This window comes from Scyliorhinus torazame, chromosome 12, assembly GCF_047496885.1.
Source record: "Scyliorhinus torazame isolate Kashiwa2021f chromosome 12, sScyTor2.1, whole genome shotgun sequence".
Taxonomy (NCBI): Eukaryota; Metazoa; Chordata; class Chondrichthyes; order Carcharhiniformes; family Scyliorhinidae; genus Scyliorhinus; species Scyliorhinus torazame.
In genome coordinates, this window is record NC_092718.1 from 178,447,519 (window position 1) to 178,474,784 (window position 27,266).

A 27,266-nucleotide genomic window follows, 5' to 3' on the forward strand; every position below is an offset into this window, starting at 1 on the left:
CACATCTTCTCCACTGAGTAGTACTACACTCCTGTATGCTTCACCTGATGCCTGCGTCTTTGTATTTACATTGTGTATTTTATATTTGCCCTATTATTTATTTTCTTTTTTTGTACGGATAATCTGTTTGAGCTGCACGTAGAACAATACTTTTCACTGTACCTCTGTACACGTGACAATAAATCAATCCAATCCAAACCCTCTCTTCTGCGACACAAGTCTAATAATAATTTAAATCAGGATATATATACGAGATGCTTTTTCTACCAGTAAATCAGGTTTGTTACTCATAACGTGTCTGCATTGGCCTCCTTCTGCGCCTAACATGTCTGTGATAACAAAGTCAAGTGCCAACCTCCTCCTTGTTGAGTCAGACAAGTGCTTTATGAAGCGATCTCTCCCGTATTCAATTAATCTTTTTAATTTTTGTAACCCTTTCCATTGATACTGTTCCATTCTCCCAAATTTACGAACAGCGCAAAATTTCATACATATTATTCCTACAGTCCTCCCTAATCGATATGTAAATATATATATATATGCTTCCGTCAAATCATAGCTAGGTGGTTTAAAATATTGCCAACACTAATTTAGAATCCATTCTTGTTCCTCAATGAACCTCCTGCATATGAACTCATTTAGATTCCCTCCCATCACTCCACGGTGGTGTATTTTGTCAATATTTCCTCCTCTTGTTTCCTATTCTTTCTAAAGATTCTGATATATATTTTTAGCTCCGAGCCTTGTCTAGACCTCAGCAGATCTCTTCTTCCTTGCGGCGGCCGCGGCGCCAAATGTCGCAGGGCTACAGGGGCCAGCGTGGAGGAAAGGAGGCCGGGGGACAGAGAGGCCGGCCTGCCGATTGGTGGGCCCCGATCGCAGGCCAGGCCACTACGGAGGTGCCCCTGGGGTCAGACCCCACCACAGGCCGCCCCTGGACCTTTCAACGCCGAGGTCCCGCCGGCCCAGAGCAGGTTAGAATGGCGCCTGCGGGACTCGGCTTTTTGTCGATGGCCGCTCAGCCCAGAGAATCGGCATGCCGGCCCGATCCGGAGGGTCGGTACATACCCCGACCGGAGCGGTGCCGATTCTCCGCATTGCGGAGAATTGCGTCCCGGCATCAGGGAGGCGTGGCACGATTAGCGCGGCGCCGCGCCGATTCTCCGACCCCAGCGATATCCTTTCATCTGATAAAATGAACTGCAACAGGCAATATTAGAATTGGCTAATTCGTGATGAAGGGGTTATCAATTTAAAATATCCTGTACAAGTGTGATGAAACAGATTAGGATATATCTATGATATAATATAGATTATACATATATTTCACCCACAGTTGTTGATAATATGGGATGCGTTGCCACGGAGAATAGTTCAGGCAGCGACCTTTATATTTCTTAAGGGAACAGTGGGTCGATATTTGAAGCAGAGGAAGATAATGGGTTGTGGGGGACTAAACCGGTCAGTAGGATTAGTTTTAATTGCTCTAGCAAAAAGTCAGCATATACAATGGGTTGAGTAGCCTCCTTCTGTGTTCGGAAATTCTTTGGTCTCAGTAATGGTATAAAGATCAGCTACTTGATTGACAGCTCCCCACCCACTGACCAGCTTTGTCCATCTTGCTTCGTTCTGTCACAACTTCTACCTATCCCCAATTAAATTTCACCCTGTACTGCCGATTTTGAAATTTTGTTTTGACCACCTCTCCAGTTGATTAAGACTGTAGCTCTGCGTGCAGGACTTTATGTGGGGTTTCAGTTACGGGGTTTATGAGAGTGGGTTAAATCCTTTGAGCCACGCATGTGTCCTCTCTGTGGCAGTAGTAATTAGATTGTTACAATTGACCTGTGGGCTAGAGAGTCAGCAGGGTTTCTGCTCCTGATTTATATCCCTGTGAAGATGGACACATCTTTGGATGTTCGTTGAGAGCATTACTGTGCTTGATTGTAAAGCCTTCCGTGATACAATAACCTGCCATTGTCACAGACTAACCATTAAGAGTGGTCATTTTGACAAAGAACAGCAGAGATGACTGGTCCATGAAAGATGTCCAAACTGAAGTACACATCTCCCAGAGGGGTGGGAGAGCAGGTGGAAATTACAATAATAATCTTTACTGGTGTCACAAGTAGATTTATATTAACACTTCAATGAAGTTACTGTGAAAAGCCCCGAGTTGCCACACTACGATACCTGTTCGTGTGCACAGAGGGAGAATTCAGAATGTCCAAATCACCTAACAGATATCTTTTGAGACTAATGGGAGGAAACCGAAGCACCCGGAGGAAATCCACACAGACACAGGGAGAACGTGCAGACTCCGCACAGACAGTGACTCAAGCCGTGAATGGAACCCGGGTCCCTGGCACTGTGAAGCAACAGCGCTAACCACTGTGCTACTTTGCAGAGGAAAACAATAAAAAAGGAAAGCTCTCCAAAACAGCTCAACTGGCCAAACATCCACCGGTTCATACAGACATCTCATCCTTGGTCCAAGTAATATAATGGATGATGAACAAACACTTTCCATGTCGGCATTTGGCCTTTTCTTTTTCAGCCACACAATCTGTGAAATGCCAGTAAGTAGAGAACAAAGAATATTAACACAAGTTGCAGCACAGTTAGACTGAGAACATTTCAGTTCGATTTTTTAATAACATGGCACAATTTACATAACACAAGTTTTGTTTATGAAGCACATGCCAAAGATTCAGAGTCGCTTCACTTTACAATAGGATCTGTAAAGGACTTCATTACGTACATGATAAACAGCATATCTGCAAATGAAAATCTATAGGCAATATTGAGTTCTAGCACTACTGATCCAGTGTACATTATTTTTTGTTCCTCAAAAACACTGCACAACATCAGGAGTTCACAAATTTGAAGCGCACAACTAAACCTTCAGGTGACTACTAAAATAGATCTCTGCTCATAAGAAACAACTGTCATAGATAGAATTTTTTCAAAACAGAATAAACAACTTCAGATAGCACTTTAATACACTATTAGACCAACAGAACTAATTTTACTTCATCAACATAGTTTACAATCCTCAGACACAATGTAGTGTGCTAGACCTGCGGTTGAGTGAATTGTGTGTCGAAAAGGCTCCGTTGAGGAATGCAGACTTTTTGGGGGGATGAAAAGCCAGGGCATTCACCTGCTTGCATAGTTGGGAATATCTGTACAGCCACAAAAAGTTATCTAACACAGCACAAGCAGACTGTGTTAACAGATAGTTAATCTCCCAATAGCACGCTTTGTCCAATGCTTCTGAATCGACTGTCACACAGCCACCCTTAAATTTATTTACATTTGTACATGGTAAAGCTTTTTGTCTCTTTCTTTTTGCATATATGTACCAAGACCCACTCAACCAAGGAACTACCCTTTATACACAATTGTCTGTACAGCCTGATCCCTTCACTCCAAATCTTATCCATAATAGTCCAAAGACAATTCACCTCTCCTTGAGTTGCCTCATTTACCACATACCCAATTTCTTGATAAATATACCAATCACTCTTTTTAGCTTGCTCTTTCTTCACAACACATTTTTTTATATATATACTACAAATAAAATTAACATGAAGAAAGGAACAAATCGACATTAAACATTTGCAAAATTTAAACTTAAAATGTACAAAACTGTATTTTCTGCAAAGTGTTTTTACATTTCACGGTGGTGAAGGCCACACCCACTTAGTACAGTCCATTGAAGTCCAACGCTTCCATCAGTGGGTTATCACAGTACAACAGTGGCCTTGACTGACAGGGTGTCCTTAATAAGTTACCTTGATTTTTTTTTCCACCCATGTTTGTATTATCGTGCTTCAATGTCTTTGTGTGTGTGGGATGGTGGCCTGTCGCGTGCCTCTGTGTTAGTCAAGGGAGTAGTCCTTCTAGGAGAACCAGCACGTGCTCCACCTGTTGGTATGAGCGGGGGAGGGGCACTCAGGGCTGCTGTGGGAGGAGTCTTATTCAGGATGCCATTCTGATGTGCTGCTGAAGGGCTGACTCTGGGGTAGTGCATGCTGGGAAGTCCAGGTGTCAATAGGCTTGGATGAGGCATGTGCCCATCCAGGGCAGCTGCATGAATGGGATGCAGACGTGCATGTTCATAGTCGTCTCTGAGCATGTTCAATCTTTCACGTTCTTCCAAGTGGCTCATTCTCTCATGTTCACGTCTGGGGTCCATAGATAATGGATGATCGCGGTTGTAGTCGTGGGGCTCCCTATCCCTGTATGAGCGTTCTGCTTCATAAAACCTCGGTGCTGACAGTCGTTGCATGGGATCACTTCTCAACAAGAAGTCTCTGGCCAGTGGATCTCTCCGATGAATGTCCAACCCCCTATATGGATCTCTCAAAGGATCCCTCATTGGATCCCAGTGGAAAGAAGGATAGGGAAAGCGCTCACTTCCTGGTATTTGACTGATCCCCATGAAAGGAGCTACCATCCGTGTCCTGTCCAGTGTATTAATGCTATTCATGGGATGCACCCCACTCATGGCCATAGCCATGGGCATGGAGGTCATCGAAGGGCTAGGATGGACATTGGGCAACGAGGTGGGTTGAGAGTGCTCGGCGGCCCTTTGTGCCTGAATCACGTCAGCAATAATATCGTTGTCTTCCTTCCGTTCCTCCTTCACTTTAATCTCATTGGCCTTTTTCTGGTGGTCATATGAAGACTCACTTTTCCTATCTACTTCTCGGTTGGCCATGCTGCTGGACCTTGTGCTATCTGTGCTTGGTAGCCTGATATAAGGCGAATTAACTCTATTCATATGCTTGTTGGAGTCCTCCACGATCCTGCTTTCCAGTCCAAGACCATCCTTCTCAGGAGCATGATTTTCCTTAACTTTGTGCTCATCAACAGATGAGTCCTTCCAAATTTCGGTGTGATCCCGTTCTCGCGACTTTTCTTTATCCCGCAGTTCACTATTTACATGATTTCTGCTGTGCTCACTGGAACTGCGATTGTGCCCCAATGAATTAACTTGATTTACAGAAGGTGATGATGCATGGGTGGAGTGCCGCTTCTCAATACTATCCCTGTGGAAATATATATGAAAAAAAAGTTTTAGAAAGGAACATCATGCTATGGCCTTATAACACAACTTTACTCTAACAACCTTATTTTTTTCAAGTCCCTGTAGTAAAATCTCATCTGCACGAGCCCAAAGCAGATTTCAGACAACTTCCCTAAGCTCCAATCTGTAAACCTCAATTAATCAGGGATTTAATTAGTGCTTTTAATATAAGTTCTTGGCAGTCCTGTCAACTTTCCCAAAGTGAAATACAAAAGGGGAGACATTTTGGGGACACTGTCAATGGCTGCATAATGTTACCTGGATCATTTGAGACCAGTGAAGTCCCATTCACATTTTCTACATTAGCGGCTCAGAAATATAGCCCTACGATGGAAGGACTGTTGTGAAAAACTACTCAGCAAAATTCATTAATGAAAGATTAAGGATTAGATCCATTGAAGAATGTACCTTATATTCGAGTTAAAATCTTTCGAAATTGCAAGCTCTGTGAACAGTGATTTGAACCCATGGGGAACTGCTAAAACATCAAGGTGATGATTTCCACAGTGCTTATTTGGTCGTAGCCACATTCTTTTTCTGTTTTTGCAATTTTCCATTGCAATTTGGTTGTGACAGGTCCGACTGCGAATAGTGCATGAATGGGAATTGACATTGTTCCCTCGCTGTCTAAATACCTCAGGTAACTCAGGTCAGCCTTTGCAGAATTAAAGCTAGTTAAATTAGAAATATTTCTGGAGCAGCACGCTGGCGCAATGGTTCTGCCTCACGGCACCGAGGAGCAGGTTCGATCCCGGCCCCGGGTCACTGTCCGTGTGAAGTTTGCACATTCTCCCTTTGTCTGCGTGGGTCTCACCCTCACAACCCAAAAAGATGTGCGGGGTGGGTGAATTAGCCACGCTAAATTGCCCCTTAATTGGAAAAAAAAAAAGAATTGGGTACTCTAAATTTATTTTTAAAAATTAGTAATATTTCTATAGAAATTCTAAGACTTTAATCTTCCAATCCTATATCAGGTCATCATAGTCAAAGTAACAAGCACCCTCAGTAATATTACTGATAAATGCTGCTATTTAGGACACAAAGCTTATTTGCGGTCAATTTGATATGCATATCATGCCACTTTGTAATGATCCTCTTGAGAAGAAACCCCTCTCGCAGGAAGGCTTGAGTTTACGTTGCTGTTGGTTCAATTGAGGATGGTTTAAATTAATTTCCTCTGATGGTGCCAGCCTGCACTAGTTCCCTATTCAAAACATCTCCTCTTGCTGTCTTCTGATCACCTATGAACCCAACAGATTTGAGTCTATTTTGATCAAACAGTTGGATTGGAATAAAGTAGGCTTTCTAGCTTTCCTTGCAATGCCCGGGTTAACATCAACTTGCTAAGTGGGCAAGTCCTCAGGACTTGTCTTTGTTCAAAACAGAGCATAACCTCAAATCTGAACTTCCACGTAAACTTATTTTGTAATGGCTGAGACAGTTGTAGCAATTGTATTAAAAGGTTGAACTCTTGCTGGCAATGTTCAATGAATGAAATGAAATGAATGAAATGAAATGACAATCGCTTATTGTCACAAGTAGGCTTCAAATGAAGTTACTGTGAAAAGCCCCTAGTCGCCACATTCCGGCGCCTGTTCGGGGAGGCTGTTACGGGAATCGAACCGTGCTGCTGGCCTGCCTTGGTCTGCTTTCAAAGCCAGCGATTTAGCCCTGTGCTAAACAGCCCCGTGCTAAACAGGGTGCTAAAGTAAGCACCCTAGAATGAATCAAATGAACATGCAATTGAGTGCAGACTTGTCTGCTGTTTTGGGTTCTCTGGTGAAGAGCCACCTAGTGTAAATGACCAAAACTGTTTGCTTCTCAAGCCCTGTCATTGCTTCGTATAAACTTCACGCCGCATTAGATTTTCAACTTCATAACACGAAACCCAATTGGACTAAACTTAGATTTTTCTACTTCTGAATAACACAAAATTCCAGGATTGAATTCGTTTTCTTAGGGTACCCACAGGAAACATGTTACTAGTGATTTTGTCCACCCTTTAGTTCTGCTGACAGTTTTCGATCCGACTAAATCACCTGATTAAAAGTCATCAGAAAAATCAAGCAGCTGTGATAGCTCGGTGAACATTTTGCTCTTTTCTGTAAAACGTGAAGCATTTTAAAGCATCTGAAGCAAGTACACTATAGTTTTAAAAAGCCAATAGATTAACGGGAAGCTATAGCTCGAGATGAATTTTGTGTGAGGATTAACCTATCAAAAATTTCAAAGATCACAGGTCGAGAGGTACCTTACTGCCGGTACAGTTTCACAAAATGATCCCCTCTTGGCTTAAAATAACCCCCCTGCTATTGGGTAGCACCACACCATGACAGACAGCTCCAAAGAATCATTGGGCACGGATATGTACCCACCATTACCCCCTTGCCAATTCCCGACTTCAATCACAGACTCTGTGAGAAGGGACTAGCAGGAGATGGGGGAAAAAGGAAAGTCGGAAAGCACAGCTACTCCAAGGCTTTCATGCAACTCCAGTAGCAGCTGTTGTGGTGGAAGCTAGACCACTGGCTCCCCCACATCCGGCAAGCCAGTGGTAATATTGATGCAGGGAGGGGGCCTCTGGATAATACAAAAGGAAAAAGTTAAAGAAACAAAATATCGTGCCCGGTCAGTTTGCACACACAAAGCCTCGTGCTCTTTGAAAGTCCAACATCGGCCGCCATTTTCAAATGCGTGGCAAATGAATTCCAATAATTAGCTCAGTTAAAGTAAGAATAACAAGTACGCATGACAAAATACTGAACATAATTAAGTGAGAAACACAAGATGCAACAGGCAAATGATAAGCCATGACAAGCAGGAATATGCTCAAGCATGCTCCAATTCTCCAGGCTGTTCACAATACTAAGAAAGATTACACCTCACCAACTGCAGATTGCTCCATTCAGTGACCAGGTTAAAATGGTTGTATGCCCAAGTTGTTGACTTTTGTCCAAATTTGGAAATTATTTTTCAAGGTTAGCTGATCCTTTCTCGCCAAAAATAAAACACTCCCTTTAAATATCTCCCATCCCTTCTCCATCTTCTTCATGCCCTTCTAATTTGTTACCATTCCTATGCCCAATTGTTATCTGGTCTTTTGAGGGTAATTTTAACCTAAGCCACTCAGCAGGAAGCTGGGGCAATCAATCTCCCTTGCCATTTTAACTTTCCATTGGAGTCAGTCAGGCAGCATGTAGAACTGGCGATTGATTTGATCATGATGGTTTCCCACTATGTGGGTTGGGTGAAAATTACCCCTCCTCATTCTGATGAGTTTCAAATGCAATGTCCTAGACACTCTTCCCTGTCTCCTGACTGAAACGAAGTTTCAAGGTCTCTTCTTCACTCACCGTTACCCTTCCCTCAAAATGTTTACAATCTTTTAAAAATTAGCCTCATCATATAGTTATTCCTTTCTGGTCGATGCTTCCCTCTCACTTTCAACCCAGGTGTTGTCTCACAACACGAGGCTTTCTCCTTCACCTCGGTTACTTGAAAAAAATCAAAAAGTCAAGCAAACTGCTTGACAGTGGCTTAGAGGTACATCACAGCAAGAGGCATGGACCATTAAGAACATAGATGTCTTATGACCACCTTAGGAGTCAGTAAAGCAAATCCTCATAATGCAACAACTGCCTTGGAGCTATGTTGTGATTATTAAAACTGCAGTTGAACACAGACAAAGGTATCAACAAGGAGGAGTAGACCATTCAGCCCCTCGAGCCTGCTCCACCATTTAATAAGATCATGGCTAATCTGATAGCAACCTCAAATCTGCATCCTACTTACCCTGATAACCTATCATCCCCTTGCTTAGCATTAATCTATCCACTTTGGCCTTAAAAATATTCAAAGACTCTGCTACCAGCATCTTTCAGGAAGAGACCCATTGAGTGCAAAAAGTTTGCCTCATCTCCGTTTTAAATGGGTGGCCACTTGTTTTAAACAGTGACCTCTGGTTCTAGATTCTCCCCCAAGAGCAAAAATCCTCTCCACATCCACCCTGTCAACACCCCTCAGGATCTTACATGTTTCAATCAAGTCACCTCTTACTCTTCTAAACTCCTATGGATGCAAGCCTAGCCTGTCCAACCTTTCCTCATGAGTCACCCACCCGTTCCAGGTATTAGTCCTGTGAACCTTCTCTGAACTGCTTCCAATGTATTTACATCCTTCCACAAATAAGGTGACCAATACGGTACACAGTACTCCAGATGTGGTCTCACTAATTCCCTGTACAGCTGAAACATAACCTCCCTACTTTTGTATTCAATTCCCCTCACAATAAATGCTAATATTTTATTAACTTTCCTTTAATTTTCATTGCAATTCGTGGGCTGTCCATGATCACACTGGCTCATTCAAGAGACATCAAATTTAAAGTTTGGATTCTAGGAGGATGAGATCAATTGGGTATAACACCCTTTTACAAGGACTCTCTATGCAGCATCGGGCTGAATTATTTGGAGCGCTGAGGTCCCTTACAACCCCCATGCCTGACCAAGTGAAGAGCAACTTCCCCATAGTTATTTAATGACCAATTGGCTAGTAATAGGCTGGAGGTGGGATTTCACCACTCAGGCACAGGAAAACCCACCTCAGAGAGCTTCCAGCCTTTCTCACTGTACCAATAGCGCCAGCGAGAGTGGTGGTCACTGCCAGTAATGTACCTGGCTGATGAGCTGCAGTGGATCTGAACTTTAAGTATTTGGGTTCAGTGAGGGGCAGGGGCCAGGGTTTGATGGGCTATGCAGACGAAGGCAACCTGGGGGTGGTGGTGGGAGGGGGGGGGGGGTTTGGAGCCATTGTAAATTGGGATTCTTTGACGAGCCTGGGGACCAGTTTGGGGTGGCGGGGGGGGGGGGGGAAAGAGAGGCACCCTGACCACTCCCTGCCAGAATGGTTGCTTGGCGTGTACCTCTCCCACTGCTGGTTAACTGCCGGTGATAGCAGGATAAGGCTCTTAAGTGGGCCTCGGCTGTTTCAATGGTGGCAGGCCATCCAACATCTGTCTGCCGCTGGGGACAGGGGCAGACCAGTGGGTAACGGGCAGGCTACCCATTCGATTTAACATGTGCCCTTCACCACACTGCACCCCCCACAACTTTCAAGCCCGTCAGTGGAAAAGCATTTAATCCAGTCCATTAGCTCAAATGATTAACATATGGCATGGCGAGGAAATACAAATAATCACTCCTTTAACTCAAGCAAAGAGGGATGAGAGAATGAATATTTCTTATTCTTAACTGTCACTGTAGTGAACTGTAGAATGCAGCTGTTTCCACTCCCAGTGAGCCTCTAGTGATCAGTCACCAATAAGATTCAGGGTCAATGAGTCGAATGGAACCCATATCTGTATTTAGCAGAGACCATTGGCTGCTGGAAGAAACCTTCATTTCTATGGTGATAACATTTTATTGGTATTATTAGGCCTCGTCGAAAATGTCACAATTTATTCACATCCATCTGTACCAAAGTTGGCTCTCGGAGCTTGGCCTCCATGTGTTTTATCAATTTTGCGCTAATTCACTCTGATGCCCATGCGTCTTCTACCCACCAAGTTAAGAGATTAAGGAATCCCATGACTGGCTGCCCTGATGGCCTGGGAGCTTTAACCTGAGAAATTGCCTCGACTGGAATGGGAGAAATGTCCAGAAATGCTCCGAAGAGTTCAAAGTCAACAACATTAGGCAGTCCAGATTCATACATTTACACTCACTCCAAGTTGAATTGACTGAAGTGAACTTTCCCCAAGTTATTAGCCACAAAAGGTAACAAATGGGAGGATATTTTCCAGATGAACTGTCCCTCTTCAACAGGATTCTTGTACGAGACATAAATCCCTGCAGATAAAATCATAATCTACAAAGTTTCCTCCCATTGCACCAGTATTACATAATTAGAGCGCTAAAACTTATACTAAGGTTTTTAAAAATCAACATAATAATATTTAGCAATACCGAAAATAGAATGCATATTTCTCAACAAATCCTGAACAGAATAGTATCTTGCGACATTGTTCCAAACCATTCAGAATATAATTTCAAACAGATTTTTCTTTCCCAATGCCATTAATCAGCAATGTTGTCAGAGGTGTACTCTAAATGCATAGTGAACTTGAAGGTGTGCCTTTCAGGATTCACATCATGTCAAAATGAATTCCAGTGTGCAACAGTACAGCCATAGCACAACTTTATGGGCATTGCAATGGTAGGTAGTCTCTGAGTGATTATGAACACCTAGGATCAATAATGGGTTCTATTTAGATGTTTCAATACTTGGTTCTGTGGAAAATAATTCTCAGCAGTTTTTTAAAAATCTATCAGTAAAACATTTTTTTGAAATAATAATGTTTATTGTCACAAGTAAGCTTACATTAATACTGCAATGAAGTTACTGTGAAAAGCCCCCAGTCGCCACATTCCGGCACCTGTTCGGGTACACAGAGGGAGAATTCAGAATGTTCAATTCACCTAACAGCACGTTTTTGGGGATTTGTGGGAGGAAACCCACGCAGACACAGGGAGAATGTGCAGACTCCGCACAGACAGTGACCCAAGCGGGGAATCAAACCTGAGACCCTGGTGCTGTGAAGCAACAGTGCCGCCGCCGCATTTTGTTTCTAATTCACATTGCTGGAGTTTTCAGTACTCTAGACTAAATAAAATGTCACTAGTTAAGTCCCTTTTCACTGATAGAAGCTGATCGTCTCTTTGAAGAACCCATTAGTGAATGTGCAATAATGTACCACTCAATACAGAACATCGCTAATTTGTGATGTTACAGTTACATCTATATCTGTACTTAGTTCTACACAAAATGAAATAAAAATGGAATGACGTGACATTTTTAGCTCAGGCTTTCTAGATTTTCTAAAAATAGGTTCAAGGGATATAACTTTTAAAATATCATGCATGTATTGTTGCTGTTTTTAGCTACCTGGATGAGGTAGTTGATCATTTATATATTTGACATTAAAATTAATATTAATTAATTGCAGAAGAAGCTCCACCGTTAAAAATGAATTTATAAGTGCCATTAGCTGAGGTTTTGGAACCTATTTGAGCAATTATAATCATTTTGAATATTACTGATTTCCTCCTGAAATCTAATTGTGCTTTATTAAAATAGCAGCTTATTGTTTCAGAGCACAGACTCTCTACTTTGTGTTCAGCAAAGAATTGAATAGTGATGCTTAGCTTATGATTCAAACATTATCAGATCCTCCTCGATCAGAAATGAGTTTGTACTACAGCACCCCCTTTATGCTCACCACGCAAGTTACCCCAGCAGGAAACTCAACTGCACACTAAAGCATTATTTCCCTCAGCTATTTTTGTTTATTTTTCAGCTTTTTGTTTATGATGGCTCTTCAAAGTAAAAGTGGGCATCTTTTAAATCAACTGCGTGTAGATAATGGGCAAAGTCTGATAGTAGGGTGCATTAGTGGACTGTGCCATACAATGTTTGGGTGTATCTCTTCTTCCTACATCAGTGAGACTCAGGTTATGGCTAAAAAGGGGCCACTGAATCGAGCAGGGAGAAGGAGCACAGAGTGGGGGAAGGGCCAGGATTTGTCAACTCATACTATTTTTATATGTTTTCTGGAGGCTCTTCGCAGGGAGCAACAGGCTGAGGGCCAGGAACAAGCTGTCTTGCCCACACTGTCTAACAGAGGCTGGTACACATGAAGAAAAGGTCAAGGAGGTTGGAACAATACTCAAAATGGGGAAAGGATAAAACTGAGTAAAGTGTAGATTATGAACTTCACATTTCTCTGAATTTAAGACTGAAGGCGCCTAATATCAATTACAATTAGTTGAATATTAAATTGTAAATATTAGATGTGTAAATTCTTAACTGAGGTACAGGCGTTAATATTGCACATGAATCAGCCAATTGGATTTGAAGGAAGTTTGCCGTGACATTATATGACAATGAATAACCCACACCTTCGAGTTCGACGCTTTTTAAAAAATATATATATATAAACTCGGATTGGATGAATTTATTGCTTAACCCCTCGTACCTTTCTTTTTCATCTTTACTAATAGAAGAGTCTCGTTTTTCTACATCTCTATCTCTGTCATGAGCTGCTACAGAGGAACTGCGCTCAGGCTCCCCTGGCTTCAGCCAAGGGGGTGGGGTTGGAAACGAAGGTGGCGTTCGGTGGAGTCGATTCCAAGGTTCGTGAGGGTTGCTAAAGCTCTGCATACTGGGGCCATCTTTGTGGCTGAACATTGTGTTGGATGCTGAAATGGTTGAGAAAACAAAAATACAAAAAAAAAAACAATGTTTAAGAAGTCTGGCAGTTTGGCGTGTCATGTACTTACCAAGCAACGCACTTTGAGTTTAAAATGTATACATACTATTGGCAGCTGGAAACAAGAAGGAAAAATTACAGCGATTCACAAAAAAGAAGCAGGCACTCTCAACGCTCATCGGTAATTAACACAAATAGGGCGGGAAATTACAAAAAGCAATACTGATTTGAAAAGAATGTGTCTAATTTGGTAACCAAGAGGAAAAGACAAATTTAAAGAAAGTCTTTCCTGCTACGCTCATCTACCCTTCACATGCAGGGAGTCATGATGGAGTTTTGTTTCACGCAACAGTCTAGTCACTCTTCCAAGACCATGCATGAATTTTGGTTTGTGAACCCCATGTCCACTGGCACTCTATTCCCAGCAGGGGTGTCAGGAAAGTGATAACTAGGGGGAACTAGACTGCTTTTCCATTCCCTCCACCAGTTGGTAAAATAGCAAGGAGCACTGCTGAGATGACTCCCCAAGGCAGTCTTGCCACTGGAGACGTTACCCAGCAGTGGGCAGGTGGCAGATCACCTGCTTGCTCCAAGGAGGCTGGCAGACAATTTGCATAATTTAAGGCTTTATTAAGGATCCTTTTGCAATGCCACTTCGCCAAAAACATAGCAGCATCCACCCGTACCACCACCCCATATCACGTGGATAGGCCACTAGCTTCATGGAGTTAGCTTTCCTCCAGATGCTTAGGGAGCTCAGATGCCCTACAGAGGGGGCTGTGGAAAGGAAGGTAGGTCCCCATGGCCCATTACTCCAACGGAGGGCTTTAGCCTGAAATTGGCGGGGCCTTCTCACTTGGCCGCCTTGAATTTTAATGCTCATTTGCCTCCATAATGGAGCCTCCATTTTGAGCTCCCCTGAGATCTTGGACCCACGTCCTATAGTGGCACTTCTGAAACTTTAGAGCTGCTGGTCCTCTGAATGGGCCAACAGCATCAGGAGCCTGACTACTATGGGCCCACAGGCAGCCAATTAGGAGACTGCCTACGGTAAAATCGCTGAACCTGTCGTGCAGGCTCAGGACTTACGTTTCATCCTGATGTCAGAGCCTCAAACCATCCAGCCCCAGTTGTGGAAAATGCCCAATGATTCCTTGGTGGCATTAATTTAACACTCGGTTCAATAGTGGGATTTTCCCAATCTATTCAATGCAGAATAATTTCCAACAGTGCACAGAGCATCTAAGGCATCTGCACATACTAAAACATTTTGTTTAAAAATCATATAGGTCAAAAGATTAATCTAATTTGGGTTTGATCCATTAAACAAACAACAGGGTGAGCAAAGTAACATTGAACTGGATTCATCCAACTCATTAAACACCAACCAAAAGCTGAACTACTGGAATTGTTGGACAAAAATGTCTAACATTGGAAAAGTAGAGAACAAGCTTTTCAAGTGCAGACTTAGATTCTTTACAATCAAAGTATCACAACAGACACGGTGATGTTTTGCCTCAAAAAGTAGACCAAGTCTTCATGGGGTTTACCGTTACAATCTACTCCTCTTAAGTGTACCATGCACCCAGAATTTTGAAGGATGGCCCCAGTCTGCCAACTGCTCAACACAAAAGAATTCTCAGGGCACAATGCGATGACTGTCTGACTCAGAACTCAAGAAGCAGGGTGTCCACTTGTAAATGCAATGAAAAAGCTGCAAAAGTATATACAAATATAGAGTAATTTTCCCCATTTATATCCTAAAATTCCCCTACCGTGTAAAAGATGTCGCTGACTTTTTTGGTCTCTTTCTACTGGGAGGTTAGTCTCAACTGTTAATCTTAGTACATTTCTGTGTGAGCAGAGTGCAAACCAAGAAACATATAACAGTGAAATGTAAAATTCGGCTATTAGCAATCACAAGGAACGTCTTACTATCTTTGCAGAGATTTTTTTACAACTGGGTGGCTTGCTCGATCACTTCACTAACCATTAAAGATCAACCATGTAGTGTGAATCTCGAGCCACATACAAGTCAGATCATGCAGTAGTGAGAGATTGCCTTCCTTGAGAACATTAGTGAATAATTTCTATCTATATAACTAACTGGAAGCTCTTGTAGTTATTTTCATGCTCTCAGTCTGAAATGATCAGACTAATTGAACTTAATTCGACAACAGGCTATGGCGGGATTATAACTCATGACTTGTGAGTTGCTCTGCAGTACTGTAAGTACCAGGCTACTAGGACCTCCATCTTCCTGTGGACATCAAAGCTATCGCCATCCTTGACACCATCCATCAACATCTTAGGAGTTAGCACTGACAAGAAGCTTAACTGTATCAAAACTGTGGATATAAAGGCAGGGCATAAGGGTGGGCACTCAACAATGAGTGGCTCACCTCCTGACCCTTCAAAGCCTATCTACCTCGTTTAAGGCTGGAGTGTGGAGTGCAATGAAATACAGATGGGTGCAGCTGCAATGATACTCAAAAAAGCTCATCTCCATCCTGGATGCAGATGTTTGCTTGATCAGTGCCCCTTGCACCAGACTAAATATCCACTCACTTCACTAGCAACATAATGTACAGCCTGCAGCAAATCTTGCAAGTTGCACGGGTTACTCTGCCAGCACTTAGTTCCCTGAGACCTCTACTATGGAGAAGGATAAGAACAACAATAAAATGGAAGCAACATTATTGCTGAGTCACAAACCATCTTGACTTAGAGGTATTCCATTGTTCCTTCATTATCAATATTCTGGAATTCCCTACCTAATGCCATTGTGGGAGGGCCACTTCGACAAGGAATGCAATGGTTCAAGAAGACGCACAGGAAACCTTCACAGGGCAACCAGGATTGGATAATAAATGCACCAGTGGCTCACACAATTCAGAAACAATACCATAAAAAAAATGAAATCATCCGAACACATACAAGTTTCAAAGCCAATTAGTTATGTTGAGCTCAGGCCTTTTTCTAGTTCTCAATGTTAGAAAGGTACAAGGATAGACTACACCGCTATTAGACCATCACCAAATGTTCCAATGCCGAGATGTATATTTATTCTCAGCTCACTGCCTTTTCCCTACAAGCGCAAACCTGAGAGTGGGTTGGACGTTAATGGGCATTCACATTATGCAGCCATGTTTGTCATGTGACCGACTGCTTCACAAATTCTGAAGTTGCAGGAAAGGTAACATTGATTGTGCATGATAAAGGTCACAAAAATGAGGAGGCATTAGGCAAGGATCTGTAGTTATGGGTTGTTTTCACTGGTGATCACAAAAACAATTAAAGGGGAGGTTGAAAATGTAATCTTGACAGAGGTCAGAATATGGAAGAGCCTGTTAAAAAGATAGTTGCTCAAAGATGATGAATATTGCAAGACATAGAGTGTAACCAGGACCGTTGATCAGATCAATGGCAGGGAAAGGCACCAAGACAGGCTTAATAGATCAGACAATCTGTTTCTGCACTATAACATCTAAGATTTAGGGGGGAAAGAAACAGGGCCAAAAATATAATCTCTTACAAGGTAAAAGTGCCTGAACTTCCAGCGCCAACTTGCAAGATAGAATCATAGAATTTACAGTGCAGAAGGCCACTCGGCCCATCAAGGCTGCACCTGTCCTTGGAAAGAGCACCCTATTTAATTCCACGTCTCTACCCTATCCCCATAACCCAGTATCCCCACCTAAACTTTTGGACACTAAGGGGCAATTTAGCATGGCCAATCCATCTAACCTGAACATCTCTGGACTGTGGGAGGAAACCAGAGCACCCGGAGGAAACCCACGCAGACACGGGGATAAAGTGCAAACTCCACACAGTCGCCTGAGATCGGATTTGAACCCGGGTCGCTGGAGTTGTGAGACAGCAGTGCTAACCACTGTGCCACCGTGCCGCACATGATGCAGAGTAAGGGTGGGAGGAGTAGTGGTGTTTCATGCAAATGGAACATATTTTAGACAGGAAATGGTGCTCCAGAGTGAAAGTGGTACAATCATTCAGTAAAGTTACAGCATTTCATTTCATCTTTTTAAAGGAAAGCAACTGATCGAATTTGCTGGTGACTGAGCAGAGAAACCACTGCTAATCCTTCAGATGTTTAAATAAAAATGAAACACAGCCCAACAGCACCATCCTGTGCAACACAATACTGCTGCAACACTTCAGTAATGGCACTGGATGCCAACGGAGAACAGCAATCTTGTGAAAGGATTTTCTGTCCAAAGTGGATTATGAGCTGGTCAGACTGGCCTCGACACTGCAGACTCCATTCACTCTTATTATCATGAACATTTTCTTGAAGTTGAAAATATTTGCATTTTCCTTCCTCGCTTTCCTTCATTTAAAGTCACCCGTTTCTCTCTCCTTTTCTGCATTTGTCAAGATCTGTTACTTTCACATTTGTCTCTTTTTTCCTTACCCAGTACTTCTCCTCATGTTCTTTTGTTAGCATTCAATTCCTGCTTTCAGGAGCATTCTATACTTGCATTATTGTTTCTCTACATCGTCCTCCAAATTAAACGTTTCTTTTCACCTAACTTGCTGGTTTTATACCTATCCTTTCCAACTTCCTCTCCTGGCGGTTAATGTGGGATAGTTCAGGCCAGGACACCCGTGTGTACGGAGGCATGAAGATGGATGTGAACGCAAACTCTCCCACTCCAAGAACAACACTGTGTGTCACAGTGAATAATAGAATCCTACAGTGCAGTAAGGGGCCATTCAGCCCCTTGTGTCTGCACTTACCCTCTGAAAGAGAATACTGCCTTGGCCCACTCCTCCGCAACCCGTAACGCCACCTAACCCTTGGACACTAACGGGCAATTTAGCATAGCCAATTCACCAGCACATCTTTGGACTGTGGGAGGAAATTGGAGCAACCGGAGGAAACCCACGAAAACACGGGAAGAATGTGCAAACTCCACACAGTCACCCAAGGTCAGAATCGAACTCGGGCCTCGGGGCTTTAATGCAGCGGTGCTAACCAATGTGCCGTCCTTTTATTGTGGTTGAGAAGCACAAATAGCCAATTTGATTTTTCTATGGACTCAGGGGCACAAGAATGGAGACAACTTATCACAGGTCTTCTCAGACATTTCTAACAAGAATATGTAACTGCAACCTATCAAAAATGATATCATAGAAAGACAAAAGAAAGCAAGGGTTGGTAGTTGCAAAAAAATCCATAATAGTGTACATCACAAACATAACATATAGGAGAATTCTTTTGTTAAATGGAGGCATAGAAATAAGGTCCATTGCCAATGTACACTACTTCTTCAACTGAATATTGTGCTGCTGTGCGGTAAGTGATAGATGAACATATGTGGTATACGATATAGGGTATATGACGTGGAATATGTGGTAAATGAACACCCTGTTGTGGAACTGATCCATAGGCCAATGAGCCCAATAATCTGCTGCCATTCAATGTACTGGCTTGCGTTAGAAGAATGACAACTTGGGCAACGTTTGACAATGTAGCCCGCACTCATGGAGACAGGTGCAATACAGCTACGTGTTTACTATGACACAGCTTGATGTAAGGCAGTTCTGGTACATGTAAGCACGATACAATGAAACTACAGAAGGGGTACTGTGATTCTGTGTAATTCAGATAGGTTTGTTACTTGAATCAGTTAATCAGTCAGTCAAGATAGGTGTAATATACTCAGATGTGGTGCAAACAGGTTGGACACCAATACACAAGTATTTTACATACTGGGACAAGAGAAATGTTCCGCGTACACAGGTGTGGCATTGATGTGACATACAGAAGCATAACACACGTGCATATGACAGCGAGGTGTAATATACATGGTATAAAACACAGGATTATAAACATAAAGGCAACAGATATGTATGATATGCATAGATAGGTATAGTATACACAGGTACATTCCATGGAGGGAAGATAGATGGAGTAGGTGCAGCACAGATGGGGTAGTATACACAGATAAGGCACACACACAGACTCTGTAGCGTAAGCAGGTTCGAACACATGTATAAAGAACGGTGCAACACATCGAAGTGACACAGCTAGGTTGTAATATACACAGGAGTCATCCACACAGATACAATCTGATCTAATGACAAGCTCAACAACATATGTCTATCTCAATTTTAGTTCTCCAGCATGTTTCATGGCTAAACAGTCCTGGCTGTGCTATATCTCACAGTACTGACTCAGTACTGCTCAAGTATCAGCCAAAGTATCACTTCTCAACGTAAAACATGAGAGAGTCATACAAAGAACTGGAAGGACAGAAATACTCACTGATTGAAGGGTTCCCCAGTCCACCAAAGGCGCTGTTACTTAAGGATCTCAGACCATTCAACCCACTTGGTCTATTAAATGGCTCTAAAAAATACAAACCAATATGTGTCCACCAGTTACACCTTCGATCAAAATCAGTTAATTTAAAGAAAAAGCTTTCAATGGTTCTAACTGTAATTAAAGATATTCCTTCAACTTAACTAAACCCATTTAACAGGAAGCTAGAACGGCCACTCAGAGTCAGAAGTAAATCAATGCTAATGAAGTCAGGTTGAAATAGAAACTGGACTTCATTGAAGCTGCCTTCAAAGGGGAAACTTCACCATTTGCACATCCCTAAACATGAAACACTTCACAGAATTTGAACTAACATATCTATTTCCTTTCTCCTCCAAGTTAAGAATTAAGATTTCAAATGGTAGATGCGAACCACAACATTGGATGTATATTTATGGAGAGCTTGGTGCAATATGGAACTTCAATCACCAGCTCAGGGGCACACTGTGATCTCCTTCTTTGAAAGGGTTCCCTCACACTGTGGAAAGATTTCCTTTGCGCACTCTTCTTCTTAGTCGCCATAGTCCGAGGTGACCATAGGCTGTTTTCCTCATTGAGGGGGGGAAGAGCGCTGACTGGTGGTGATCTAACCCGAGGGTCACCACACCTCAGGCGAGGAGCAAGGTTGATGAATAACCTCAGCCGATACGGGAATTGAACCCGTGCTGTTGGCCTCGCCCTGCATCGCAAACCAGCTGTGCAGCCAACTGAGCTAAAGCGGCCTACCTCTGTGCACAATGTTACAAACCCCTGAACTGCTTCTAATCATAAATCAGAGTGGAATCCTCCTCTCTCCGTCACCCCCACCCCCGATCCCACCGTTGTCAATGGGATTTCCCGGTGACAGCACTCCTCGTCGTCGGGAAACCCTTGCACCGGCGAGGGACTGGAATCCCACTAAATTGCACCTGTAGTGCTAACAGCTAGAAGCCATGATGTGGCTCGGGTGAAGTAAGATAGTGTGAACTGGAATTTCATGGTAAGGTTTGTTACAAAAGTGACGTTGCTGCACTTCTTCCGAGGAAATTTGTGCCAAACTGATTCTCATGGAATTTACACTGAAACATTGCAACGCAAAAATCTCGATTATTTGCCACTTCCAACGCAGAAACTTTCTAACACTCATTTACATATCCCCTTCTCCGCATGCAAAAAACTGCATCATGTATGTTCCTTGAATTTATCCAAATGATATCCTGGTGTAGTTTTATGTCCCAGATATTAGGTGCAACTCAGCCCAAAGTCACCTGATATTGGTGTAACTGTCTTGAGTTTGACAGTGATATTTTTGTGCATTTTTGGCAGTGCTGGTTTTGAGATGGATTTTGGCATGATCTTGATTCATGCTTCAACATGATGAAGCGATAGAATCTGAGAGAGCTTATCTGCAGGAAATAGTAATGTAGTTGAGGGTATAATGAATGCAGTGCGATGAAGATATAGAAATGGTTGCTGGTGCATTAGATGACTGGGATTCAAGAAGGCTTCATCCATAAAAGGGCCTTGTGTACGGCTCCAGGAATTCTCAATGTATTTTTACAGGCATTATTACTATATGGCTATTATACATGGTGCTCATCCACTGGCTGGTTTGCTTCCTTCTTCATCTGCTTGGTGTCTTCTTAAATACAAAGCTATGTAGCAATGATGGAATGGAAGGCTTTTGTTCGAAAGTCTCAAGAGGCCAAACTCTGACCTTTATCAGGATGTTTCCAGTGATTCCTGTTTGGATCCTCATAACCTGGGCAGCAAGTGTTTCTGATTGCCTAAGAGCAGCCATGGACCATGGCATTAAAGCACAGCAGCCAATCTTGCATTGTTCCGTCTGAATCAAGTAAAGCAGGCTAAATAGTTGAGGCTGATATTGAGGAAGCACACACTAACCTGCATTAATCCGTACACGATGGTCACAGCCAAGCTGCATGTTCAGTTATGCCCTTGTGGCTCATGAAGATGGTGGAATTGTGGGCAGGATCCTGTACAGCCAACTGGATGTCATCAGTTATCCCTGGGGCTCTGGAGTGTCGAACCATCCGGAATGATTGCAGAGAGCCACTGTTTCCATTGAATTGCACAGTGCTCCAGAACAGAAAGAGGCCATCCCATCCAATTGGTGCTTATGTTTCACATGTGTCTTTTCCCACCATACTCCATCATCATTGCACCTTTCTCTTGGGTGTACTTAAAAAGGGTGGAAAGATAAGCGGAGCAGAGGCTATTTAGTTGTACGTCACTGGTGGGGAAGCTTGTCATAGATGTCACTAAGACTCTCTATGTGGTGAATGTCGCCTCAACATTCAGCTGATGTATGAGCATCGACAGAAGATTGTGCAGCTCAATGCCTGCTGTCCTGGTAGCAGTTATGGTGCCTTCATTCTGCGGCTGTCCAAAAGATAACTACTGGGTGACAAAGGCTGTCTGCCGACTACTCGGCTGACAATTCTGGTATGCAAACCCCCGTATACACAGATGCAGCATTCATACAATGTAAGTCACGCTGTCACACAAAATCACAGAATCCCTACAAGTGGCAAAGAATGCCATTCGACCCATCAAGTCTGCACTGACCTTCCAAAAGAGCACCCTACCCAGACCGATGCCCCTGCCCGATCCCTGTAACCCCACCTAACCTAAGGGGCAATCCAGCATGATCAATCCACCTAACCTGAACACCTTTGGACTGTGGGAGGAAACCAGAGCACCCGGAGGAAACCCACGCACACACGGGGTGAAGGTGCAAACTCCACACAGACAGTCACTCGAGGTCGGAATCGAATCCAGGTCCCTGATGTATGAGGCAGCAGTGCTATCCACTGTGGCACCATGCCGCCCCAATGTGATAGGACAGACCATTGCCGTTCTGAAATAAGGCTCCTGCAATCTTAGGCTGCTCTGGAGGAGCCCTGCAGTACTCAGCAGAGGTGTGAAGAATTGTGATGGTCTGCAGCATGCAGCAGACCTGACCATCTTGAGGAGACAGTCCTTACCACCAGCTATATAGCAAGTAGCGGAGGTTAAGGACTTCTATGAAACTCTGGAAGCGCCTTTGCACAAGTCTTTATGATGCAATCTGAGCATGAATGCAGCAAACTGACCTGGCATGACAGCAGCCTGAGTTTCCACTGCAGTATTTAAGCCCTGGAAAAATGCAGCTGTACTGCAACAGAATCTGGTTATCAAACAGTGCAGCATGGTTGGATTCACAAGTGCACAAACTGCCACCATTCTATGCAGGACAGAACAGCTCCAAGCGCTGCACAAAGCACTGCGTTTTGCTGGTGCTGGACCCTCAGTGTTCTGGGCAATTGACTGCAGGCTTCCCAATTCACTGAGCATTTTGTTGCACATACCATCCAATCACCACACTCATCTGAGCCCCCCGAAACAGAGGTTTTGGGAAACCTGACCGTCAGATGAGCTGGCATCTCCGCTATCTTGCCTCCACTCTCTCTCTCCCCCCTCCCCCCCCCCCCCCCTGTCCTATTCTCTAAATCATGCTCAATATCAGTAGCTGAGCAGGTAGCTGTGAGTGTGAAATTGGTAATGGTGCACCTTCACCATCATGAGTTTCATGCTGTTCCTTCACTACCTGGGCATGTTGGACTTCTTGAGTCTCTGCAAGGAGGAAGGCACAAGGGTATGGTTATGGAGCGGGGAGGAAAGCAAGTTCTAGTGAGCATACACCATCTGCAGATTGTAAATCAGAAGAGTGTGCAATGAGTGTGGAATGCGGGATAGGAGGAGGATTGGGTATGAGGATATCATCCTCATAATGAATTCAGTGTCTCTGCCAGTGACAGCCTCAGCAATGGGAGTCCCATTGATAGTGGGCACCATCTCCTCCATGGGGGTGAGGACATCCAGGTGTGCCTGTCACCCTCCTGTTGCCTTCAGTTGAGAACCACTTTGTCCTGGGAGGAGAAAGTGTGTCAGTGGGTGTTGTGCAACCAGCTTGGCCAATGTGGCTGTCATGGTTGAATAGCAGACAGTGTGGGCAGGCTGTGAGATTTGTATATGAGGTTTGCAGCAGTGCTAAGTGTGAGGGTAAGGTGAAGCTCTGAATATTTGGAATGAGTCCTGATTGATGGAGACTGGAGGCAAGTGGTGTGGGTGAGGTGAATTGAGCAGTGAATGAGGTTAGATGTGCAGATTATAGGATATGGCATTTGAAAATCTAATCACTGACCTTGACTACTCGTGTGAAGTCATTTAACTTCTTAATCATTGCACCCGGGTTCTCGGGGTTCGATTCCTGACATTGACCTCCATGGCTATTTGCACCCAATGTCTGCTGCATGTGTATCTGGAATGATTGCAGACCAACCATGCTTCACCAAACCCTTTAATGCAGCATCCAAAATGCTTGAACTTTGCTCCTTTCCCATGTTGTGCTATTCTTCAATGTTTCCCAGGTCAGATCCACATGATTGCCAATACCTGCTCCCACTACATTGCATCTTTAAGAGATGCAGACTAGGGTATGGCAGTGCAAGCTAGCTTTAAGTGGTGCGACTGATATTGGCCCCTTATGTGGTATTCAACCAGATAATGGTGTGGTTAACGCTGCCTTGTTGCTGAAATCATTGGAATGGGCAGGCATCAATGACGTGCTGTGCTTGCACTGTAATCAACGCCCATTGATTAATCATGCATGATGATCCTTGTACACTTTTTCAGATGCCATTGAATTTAGTTGTCATTGTCTTTGGTCACTGCCACAGACTCCCCCCCCCCCCTTCCAATTTTGACCACTGAGTGAAGTTGAACCAGGCCCTTCATAAACATGGTGTGGTGTTTGACCCCAAGGTGAGCCTATGGCCTTCCATTCTCTCCATCATCTAGATTCCCCACCTCCACATCTGGAGCAGCCAAACCTCTGACCCTGCCTCAGCTTTTCCACTGCTGAAAACCTCATCCCTGCCTTAATGACCTTTTAAGCTTGGCTAGTCCAGTGCGCTCCCCGTTGGCCCCCCAACTTGCACCCTACACAAACCTGTGCTCATCCAATACTGCTGCCCATCTTAACTTACACCAATCCTCATTCCACCACATCATTCTCTCCGGCATTTACTGACCTACATTGACTCCAAGTTTAGCAATGCTTCAATTTTAAAACCCTCACCTTGGTGTAAAGAACATGTTAAGTCCTTGTCTGTTCCATGTTTTTTTCAAATTCCTGTCCTGCAACCTTGCAGATTTATGGTCTAATGCATTGGCCCAGGTCCTCCCTTGATGCTATGTAGCAGAGCCTGTGATGTAATTTTGATGGACTTGGCAAGCAGCCAATCGTGCCTCTGGAATTCTGGGACATCTTCTATTCTTGATTGGGATTGGTGAAGCCTTTAAGAAGACTCTGCAAAACCCAAGCAAGCCCCATTTTGTCTCTCAGTTCTTGTCAGACATCAGGACCAGCCAGGAGCTGGTTCAAGCACTCTCTCCCTATCAGGTGTATGAAAGTTTAAATCTTTGATTAAAAAGGTAGGGAGCTGGAACTGACCTTCCTCTCTGCAATCAGTTTGACCTTTGGAAGTTCCACTGGAAGTAGTCTTGATCTGCAAAAATGGTAGACTAGTGGTTGATGTGTGGAGCAGAGGGATAACCTTAGATAGATAATTCTAAGATTGTCTCAGTGCGACTGGGGGCCAATTTGGTGGAGGCCTGTTAAGACTGAGCCGACTTCAGGAAGTGGGGTGGGGGGATTTTCAGTGTGAAGATCCTGATTTTTAAAAGTGAAAGTGACTTTCCAGACAGAATGCTACAGCCTGCAGGGTCTAATTGAAGACCACCATTAGAAGATCCAAACCAACCGATGATGTTTAAGAGGGCCGGCTACAAAGACCGCTACCTCGGCAGCAAAGAACAATCTCACACACTTTTAATCTGTGTTATTTTTGATCAATTTCCTACCCTCAGCGTGTGTCTGTTTTGTGTGTGTCTGGGTGGAGGGTGGAGGATGGGACGGGGTTTGGGAAATAATTTGATTAGCAGACCATTGCTTGCCATTATATGTTCACCTTTTACTCTTGCTATAAATAAACATTTTTATTTAATATTTTATTAACAAATCTGGTGCCTGTAACTCATTGGAACGGTCAAGGGTCAAATATCTCAAGAAAATACACAAATTATTGGTGAGTTCACTTATGTTGGGACTCTGGGTCTGTGGGGCTGGAATTAATCGTGCATTTGCCCAGTGTGTCGTAACACTTGCTTTCAAATCCCTCCGAGGCCTTATCCCTCCCTTTCCCTGTCAGTTCCTCCTTCTCGACAAGACTTAGAGATCTCTACATTCCTCCAAATCTGGCCTCTTGCCATCCCTGATTTAAATCGCTCCAAATCTCTACCTCTCGCTCTTCCTTCAAGATAATCCGTAAATACCTAGCTCTTTGACCATGCTTTTGACCACCTTTCCTGATATCCTCTTCTGTGCCTAAGTATCAAAATAGTTTTTGACTGATATCGCTCTTGCTGAGCGCTTTGGGGTGTTTTGCTATGTTAAATGCGCTACATAAATGCAAGCTGTCGCTGAAGACAAAAAAAACCATGGTTCTTGCCTCAGAGGACTGTCTCCAATGCTTTGAGTAAAGTCTCTGGAATAGGTTCCTCATACCTCTCTTTGTCTGTGACTGATACATACAGCCGGCTGGAGAGCAACATGATAAACAGACCAAAAAGCTCTTAGGATGAAGCACAATTGCACCAAATTGAGGTTTATTACAGACACACTGCCCTGGAACAGTAAAACGTTGAATGTTAGCATTCAATCTCGAGCAGTTGGATGCACCCAATAAAGGTGCCTTATTTGGACCTTTACGACACCTGAGCAGGGCTGGATCTGGACTGGCTAACACGGCCACAATTCTGACTTTTATAAAAATGTGGCTCAGATGCGATTTCATTCTCACTTTATTTCTATATTAAACACGTCAACTTGCAGATTTTGTTTTAAACTGCAGAATTTGGTCAAACCGAAACCCTGTAACTATTTGAATAAAGGAGTTTAATTCTCCAGCAATTCACAGGGCTGCGTTTCAGCTTCTCACTTGTAAAATGGTGAGCAAGCAACTGAAAATCATTTTTGGGGGGGCGGGGTTAGAGAGAGAGAGAGACAGACAAGGGCTGGGGCAGGCACTGGAGCCCTTCAGGCACCCGAACAGAAATCATGCCCCCCCTGAGGCAATTTATTTCCAGGTGAGCCTGAAAGTCGGAGTTCTGCCTTTCCACCTCAAGAACCTGTTGAACTATGTATGTCAAGAAACCGACCGGGGAACCTGGAATCTGCTGTACTGAACCAAAGAGAAGCAATCTTGTTCCATCTACTCCATCCCTTACCTGCCCCCAAAAACAAAAACTTCAGCCTACTGCCAACCTATCCCCTATACTTCGAACCATCACCCCCCCCCCCCCCCCCCCCCCCGCCCCCCACCCGTCCTGAATGAGCTCAGCATGGGACATCTCTGGAAGCAGCAACCCACCAGCAATATGCCATTGAGGTCCCAAAACAGTTTGGCCCACTGTTGTGTTGGGTGTTCCGATACACAAATGAACCAACACGGTTG

General features: G+C 43.6%; 1 protein-coding gene across 9 annotated transcripts in view; it reads right to left on the reverse strand.

Moving 5' to 3' along the window:
* Positions 1–2,621: 2,621 nt before the first annotated feature.
* Positions 2,622–27,266, reverse strand: part of auts2a (activator of transcription and developmental regulator AUTS2 a) — a 1,550,343-nt gene continuing 1,525,698 nt past the window's right edge. For 8 of the 9 annotated variants that reach the window (XM_072469456.1, XM_072469459.1, XM_072469461.1 and 5 more), the window contains 3 exons: positions 19,651–19,734; positions 13,128–13,350; positions 2,622–5,057 (listed from right to left, as the gene is read on the reverse strand). In XM_072469456.1, the coding sequence (XP_072325557.1) occupies positions 3,827–5,057; positions 13,128–13,350; positions 19,651–19,734 (1,538 nt within the window). In that variant the 3' untranslated portion in view covers positions 2,622–3,826. The remainder of the gene's footprint in view (positions 5,058–13,127; positions 13,351–19,650; positions 19,735–27,266) is intronic. The other variant, XM_072469460.1, reaches the window with a different exon arrangement.